Here is a 7,606-nt window from a genome sequence, read left to right on the forward strand (position 1 = left end):
CCCCTGCCGCTCTCCCCCCCGGCCTCGGCGGCGGTCACGCACCTGCCAGGATTCGATGGGCCTCTGCCCTTCAACCTTGAAACAGGGTAAGCTCTAGGCGTTGTACCTCCACAACTAAAAGCTTGGTTGAAATGGCGCCGGACTCATGGCCGGAGTGGCCGTGCGATGCAGGTACGTGGGCGTGGAGGAGGAGACCGGGGCGGAGCTCTTCTACTACTTCGTCGAGTCGGAGAGGAGCCCCGGCACCGACCCTCTGCTCCTGTGGCTCACTGGTGGGCCCCGCTGCTCGGTCATCATGGGCCTGGCCTTTGAAATTGGTCAGTTCACCAAGCCGGCTTCCACTTTCTGACATGCGTACTATACCACGTAGTTGCTGCTCATATACATCTATCCATCATTGTTTTGCACCGTAGGTCCTCTCAAGTTTGTGTTGGCACCGTATAGTGGCGGTTTGCCGGAGTTGGTGTATAACCCATATTCATGGACAAAGGTGAGATTATTGATGATCATTCATGTAACTGAGATGTTCGTCCTAATGAATTTTCTTTTTGGTCAATTTTATGGTTTACTAACGACAATTCTCGATCAGATGGCAAACATACTCTTGTTGGATTCACCGGTCGGTTCCAGTTTTTCGTTCGCTCGTGATCCCAAAGGCTACGATGTTGGGGACTACTCATCATCTTCGCAAGTCCAAATATTTCTGAATAAGGTGATGAGAGGCATCGCTGATGCCGTACTGTCATATTGTTTTGCATGGAGAACGTCCGAGCGTTGATTATTGTCCGCTCTATGCATGGTTATGTACAGTGGTTCACGGATCATCCGCAATTCCTCTCAAATCCTTTCTACATTGGTGGAGATTCATATGCTGGAAAGGTGATTCCACTTATTGCACAAGGCATTTCAGAAGGTATAATTGTTACTCCCTGATCTAAAACGTCTTATATTTGTTTACAGAGGGAGTAACTCTTTAGAACATTGCACTTCTATGCACACTCCAGAATGTAGTACGACAAAGGGTTCGAAAGGAACTAGAAAATCATGTCTTTCCGCAAAATTTCAAGTTATAAAACTCTGAATTTGATTCAAGAGATAAAGTCCATGGGTCCCTCCTCCTCAACTGTTCATGGAGCTCAGATTACTAACATTGTGTGCAAGACCATCAAAATATGCCCCATATTATAACCCTCCTCCAGTTTCCACTGGTGTTGCCTGCATGGAAGCCACATCTTGATCGTCACAACATCTTCTTTCTTCATTATAAAAAAATCTCACATAATTGAAACTTTTGGAACATATTTCATACGACCTATAATTTTTAGTTTACAAAAGAGAAAAATAATTCACCGGGCAGAAGGCTCAATTAATTTTGAAAAATAGTTGATGAGAAAAAATATGTTAAAACGGCACCTCAAATTTGGATCAAAATTTCAAACCATTCAGAGTACTACAGAATATTACACATGATTCTCTAAGTCAATTACTAAAATTTAAGCTCTCTTAGAGAAACTATTTAAAACACATATTGTTCAAGATTTCTACCTCGAAGTTTGGATGAAATTTTCCAAGCAATTGAGAAAATAAAAAAAATGATAGAAAAACTAACACAATTTATTGAGTCGATGGTTTAAATTTGTAACTATTTGCACACTTTTATGATAAAGTAACATTTTTATCTTGCTGCCTCATATTCTAACATAGACAAAGAGGAGAGAGCACATGACATGGTGATGATGTCTTCGCCGCCACATAGGACAAAACTGGTAAAACATGAAGGGGGGGGGGATGTATCAGGACATTTTTCTAGAGTTGTTGTATGAACCGAGCAGGGTAATTTCAAACTTCAACCAAAGTTGAGGGGGGCAATGTGGACTTAACTCTTGATTCTAATATCCTCCAGGAATTGACATGGGGCAGCAACCTACCATCAATCTCAAGGCAAGTTATTATCTATCCTTTGAACATTTAATATCGATAATGGCAACAGAATGAAAAAGAGAGTGAGATCATGTATTTTTTTCTTTTGCAATGTTAATGCAATTATTTTTAGGGATATATGGTTGGCAACCCTATAACAGATCCAAAGTTTGATGAAAATTACAAAGTTCCAAGTGCTCATGGCTTTGGGATAATATCTGATGAAATATATGAGGTGATGGCACATTTGCATGCTTCAACAAATTTTTGCAGTGTGCTTCAATCTAAGAAGTTATAGCATGGTTTCCTTTTGTGAAGACTGCAGTGAAGAACTGCAAAGGAGATTATGTTAACCATGTTAGTGAAATGTGTGTTGAAGTGCTGCATACTATCAACAATGTAAGATTCATTCCTCGCAAAAGAAAGTGTAAGATTCATGTATTGCTTTGTTGTTGTGAACTATGGTATTGCCAACATCTTCTAATGCACTTCTCTTCTATCACAGCTCATTTCTGAAATTTCAATTGAGCACATCTTGTACAAAAAATGTGATGTTGTTGCGCCAAACACCATAGATGATGCTTCAAGAAGAAAGTTTTTGTTGGAAGAATCCACCAAGTTAAACAAGCCACCTGCACGTCCAACTGTAGATTGTCTTGTTAGTCTCTCTTCATCCATGGGGTGTCAATTCGATATACGTATTATGATGAATCGATGAATCTGAAAAATGTCATATGATGCTTTTCTCATAGCAAAAACTTATCTGGAATTCTTTTCTAAACTGCAGACATATGGTTACTATCTGGCTTAGTTTTGGATGAACAACAACATGACTAGAAAGGCTCTTGGGATCAAGGAGGTACATACTATGTGTTCTACATGAAACTTATTTCACAGAGTATGCATTCAAATGTATCATTATATAGTTTTAACTTCTTTAGATCTAAAATTGGACATAGTATAGGATAAAAAAATTGTTGTAGAAGTAGAAAAATGTAATGAAAACCATCACCTTTTGAAGCCTGGACTTTGCATCAAGTTTATCTTTACTCATGCAAATTTTAAAACATCTAAATACACCAGACACTTTTATAGCATCAATTGACATCAAATTGGTTTGCACTGACATGATATCCAATAAAACTAGTTTCACTTGCATGGTTGCGAGATACATACCATACAAAAGTTTGCTAACAGTGGGAGGTCAAAGCGAGGGGTGACCGGCTTAAAAGGAGAAGATTGGTAACTGGCAACTTTATCCATGCCTTTATTTGCATTTTGTTTTTCGAAGTGTACACAACTTATTAATTCATAAGTTTATGGTTCTCTTTAGACGGTTTCAAAGTTTCCATACCGAATCAGATTTTGGGGAAAAGTTGAGATTCAAAGTTCATCTTTTAGCTTAACACAGATGCCATGTAGGAGCACACATGACATTCTTTTTTCCAATCCACAACATTTGGAACACCATTGATGAAAGTTAATTTGGCAATAGGGAACAACCAGTGAGTGGGTACAATGCAACATAGGGCTCCCCTACACATATGAGATACCAAGCAGTATACCATACCATCTCAACCTTACTACGAGGGGTTATCGTGCACTTGTGTATAGGTAAAAACAAGGGCATGCGATTTTTTTTACTTGATCACATTGGCTCAAAATGTTCCTGCGCACCTCATAACTAAAACAACTTCTGAGCGCAGCGGAGATCATGATCTCGAGGCACCATTTCTTGGCACACAAGCATGGATAAAATCCTTGAACTTTTCAATCGTTGATGACTGGAGGGCATGGCATCTTAGTGGGCAGGCTGCTGGGTTAAGTCTTTCTATCTCCCTATTTCAAATATAAGAAAAACTTCATGGCACATACCTTGTGTACTGGCTTTCTCCCCACTCTTTTTGACATGGGATGCATCTTTTCTTTTCTGTAGATTTACCATAGAATACACAAAAAATATGACATTTGCCACAGTGAAGGTGATCTTATTTTCCTTTTAAAATCATGTCCATGAGGAACCATACAAGTTCTAACCTGATTGAGAGCATGATTCGTTATTTGTACAGGGTGTTGGTCATACTGCTCCAGAGTACCGGCCTAAAGAATGTTTCGTCATGGCTCAAAGGTGGTTGAACAATGAGCCTCTCTGAGGCATATGTTCTGACCACATTATTTTCTGTATGAACACATATTATTTTTATGTTATTCTTCATCCACACATGAAAAGTTGAACTCAATATTGATTTTAAATTAACTTTATTTTTGCTTCCTAGAAAGATTTGGTGTGGGAGAGAAGCATCTATCAAGGGAAAAGTGTCCTTCTGCTCCCGAGCTCAAATGAGCTCGATGAACAGTAAAATCAGAAACAAATCTGATTTTTTTGTGAAATTTTTTTTGACAAAAGTTCCAAGTGCTTACAAAAATTCTTCATGGAATCACATTCTTGTACGGCGTGGCAAAAAACAATTTTAGTGCTCCATGAAAGTAGCATTTTTAGAGTATCATTTTTTTTGCCATGTCTTCTAGGAATGTGATTCCATGACAAATTTTTGCAGGCACTTGAAACTTTTGTCAATGTTTGTCACAAAAAAAATCAGATTTTTTTTTAAATTATTTGTTTTCGATTTTACTGTTCACCCGAGCTCATTTGAGCTCGGGCTCAGAAACTCTGCGTCCCTGTCAAGGCTAGATTTATCCATTCAACTTTGGATGTGAATTACATGGACGAATTATGTTAATAAGGATGATGCCAATATAATTAGTATACGTAAAATGTATTCCCCATGCATTTATGCCAGTACAAAGCATGAATCCGGTCCCATCCACAGCACATCAAAGGAAAATACAAAATATATACTGCCATATACGAGTTCGGGTGTTTCAAATATGCATTGACAATAAACATCAAAATAACTAACCAACCCATAGGTCATCGGGTTATAGATCGCAGAGTCTATTGAGCAAGATTAAGTCAAAACTTTTCCAATTATCAAGTAGCACGTCAAACTAATACACATACTACTCCCTTCGTCCTAAGGTAGAGGAAGGGGGTAGTCGATAACGGGAGTCAGACCAACTCATGTGTGATACGCCCTAAGTTCATCTTGAGTTTCATTAGATGAACATTCATCGTTGCTGGATTCATCAACGCAACGTCTATATCCAGGGCCGGTCCTGATATTTCGGGGGCCCGGGGCGAAACAAAAATCAGGGCCCTTATATATTACCTTATTTTATTTCTAACTTTGTAAATGTAAAGGTTCCAATGACGATATGAATATCAAACTTATTCAATAATTTCTTTTCAATGTGTAAATTTGCCAAACAGAATCTATCTTGAGACATTTACGGACCTCACATTGTTTTTGTCAATATATATCTATTTATAAGATGCACATGCTTCTTACAGTAGGACAAAAACAATCACATAAAGGAAGCATACCTGGGCCATTATCAAAACATCCACTGCCTCCTTATACATGTTCTTTTCATAAGACTTCTTTGGTATCTTATGAAGCACAAAAACCATCTTCAAAGCTTAATACGGATAATGGGTTAAATTCCGTAAGCAATATGAGAAATGAACAGAAGATTCATTGTATTAGTTGTACCATATGCAGATACAAAAGCATCATTTTGTGTCCACTTTGATCCTGAATTCCTGATCCAAAAACCCAAATTGAAATCTTCTATATGGGAGGGACCATCTGAATGCCTTGGAGACAGTCGAAATCCTGCTCATGGGGACTACAATTTTTTCAGTGTAAAGCAAGGAAGGGCAGAAATCTCAAAATCAATACGAACTGACGGGATCCAATCCAAAAAAGAGCAAAGGGATCCCTACCTACCAAGGTGTGAAGACGAGCCTGCAGATTTATCCTCCATCGTGGCCGCGGCGGCAGCGGCGGGGCCGGTAGCGATGGATTGGGGGACTGGAGATTGACGTGATCGTTTGGCTGGAAAAAATGATACATGGGTTATTCGCTGTATGTGTCCGATGGTCAGGCCGTCAGCCATGCGCTGGGCCAGGCTCCACATCTCCTAAGGGCCCCCCTCTTGGATCGCAAACAAAACAAAAGAAGGAGGCAGTTTCTCTTGGAAAATCATATTTGCCGCTTGCTGTGGCAAACTGTCGAGCGATCGCACAGGGGCAGCGCAGCGAGCGACGCAAATGGGCCGGCCCACACATAATGCGTCCAAACCGGTTTTGGGAACCTTCCAGAAGGTTCCCTGAACCGGGTTTTTTTTCTGTATCGTTTTTTTCTGGTTCTTTTTCGGGTTTCTACTGTTTTTTTATTTCTCTTTTTTTCGTTTCTGTTTCTTTTTCATTTTTTCGTTTTTTGTTTCTTGTTTTAATTTCTTTTCTAAGTTTATTTTTCTTTTTCAGAATATGTTCATAGTTTTACAAAATGTTTATGATTTTCTTTTCTTCTCTTCCTCAAAAAAACAAAATTTTAAATTTTGTTCATGTTTCCAAAAATTGTTCAGTTTTTGAAAAAATGTTCCCAAAATTCAAAATTTGTTCTCGTTATACAAAAAAGTACAAAACTTCTGAAATTCAGAAAATGTACTGAATTTCAATTTTTTGTTCACATATTCAAAAAATGTTCGCGCTTCCAAATTTGTTCGGGATTTTTCAAAATTTCTCGCCGCTTCAAAATATGTTTTCAAGATTCAAAAAATGTTCGTGCTTTAAAAAATTGTTCGGACTTCCAAATTTGTTTGGAATTTTTCAAAATTTCTCTCAGTTTGAAAATACATTCTCAAGATTCAAAAAATTTCCTGCTTTAAAAATTGTTCGCGCTTCCAAATTTGTTCAGGATTTTTTTAAATTGTTCACCATTTCAAAATTTGTTCTCAAGATTCAAAAAATGTTTGGGAATTGAAAAAAATGTTCCAGCTTTCCAAATTTGTTCACAAATTCAATAATAGTTCATGTTTTTAAAAAAATCACAAATTCAAAAAATGTTCTGGAAGTTTTAAAAACATAAACATTTTTATTTTTTGTTCACAAATTCAAGAAAATGTTCCCCTTTTTCAAATTTGTTCACATCATCAAAATGTTCCTGTTTTACAAGATTTGTATGAAAATTCGGAAAGTGTTTTTATTTTGAAGAAAATATTCATAATTTTGAAAAATTCAGTTGTAGGAGGTCGTCGGTTCGACCCTATAAATTATCTGTAGACTTTAACTGGAGCGCTGCTAATTGAACATGAGAATGTCTACATCGCAGTGGTTTGCCGCAGCGAGCGGCCTATAGGTGCTCCCGTTTCTCTCGTGGGATGGATTTACCTGCACATATACACATACGTACCTGACTAGCCCATGGGCAACATTGACCGGGAGGGGGCCCCTAGACTTCGGGGGCCCGGGGCGGTCTCCCCCCTGCCCCTCCCCAGGGCCGGTCCTGTCCATATCGACGCGCGCCAGAGCACGTCCGATTTGAACCGGCCAAATCCAAACGGATGACCAAGTGAGTGCGAGTCAGACCTCCCGTGCTCCGCAGCCCTCCACCTACGACGCGTCACGTCACTTCGCTGAGAACGAGTCGCCGACCAGCTCATATATAGCCCCAGCCCCCAGTGACAAGCACGAGCACTGCAATTTGCCCGACGTCGCGTAGCCAGTGGCGTCGTCTCCCGGGCGCTAAGAAACGGCAAGGCGTTGCCATCGATCAGAGAC

General features: G+C 39.3%; 1 protein-coding gene across 1 annotated transcript; it reads left to right on the forward strand.

Moving 5' to 3' along the window:
• Positions 1-17: 17 nt before the first annotated feature.
• LOC125530647 (serine carboxypeptidase-like 13) lies at positions 18-4,689 on the forward strand (the record flags this gene model as incomplete). The annotated part of the gene is given in 15 exon segments (XM_048695035.1): positions 18-86; positions 172-317; positions 414-490; positions 590-712; positions 811-913; positions 1,904-1,941; positions 2,054-2,155; positions 2,239-2,319; positions 2,426-2,578; positions 2,708-2,779; positions 3,416-3,534; positions 3,627-3,740; positions 3,857-3,902; positions 3,990-4,048; positions 4,197-4,689. Coding segments are annotated over 15 exon segments (1,501 nt in total), but the record flags the coding sequence as incomplete, so codon positions are not given.
• Positions 4,690-7,606: the final 2,917 nt, after the last annotated feature.

Source organism: Triticum urartu, unplaced genomic scaffold (assembly GCF_003073215.2).
Source record: "Triticum urartu cultivar G1812 unplaced genomic scaffold, Tu2.1 TuUngrouped_contig_6462, whole genome shotgun sequence".
Taxonomy (NCBI): domain Eukaryota; kingdom Viridiplantae; phylum Streptophyta; class Magnoliopsida; order Poales; family Poaceae; genus Triticum; species Triticum urartu.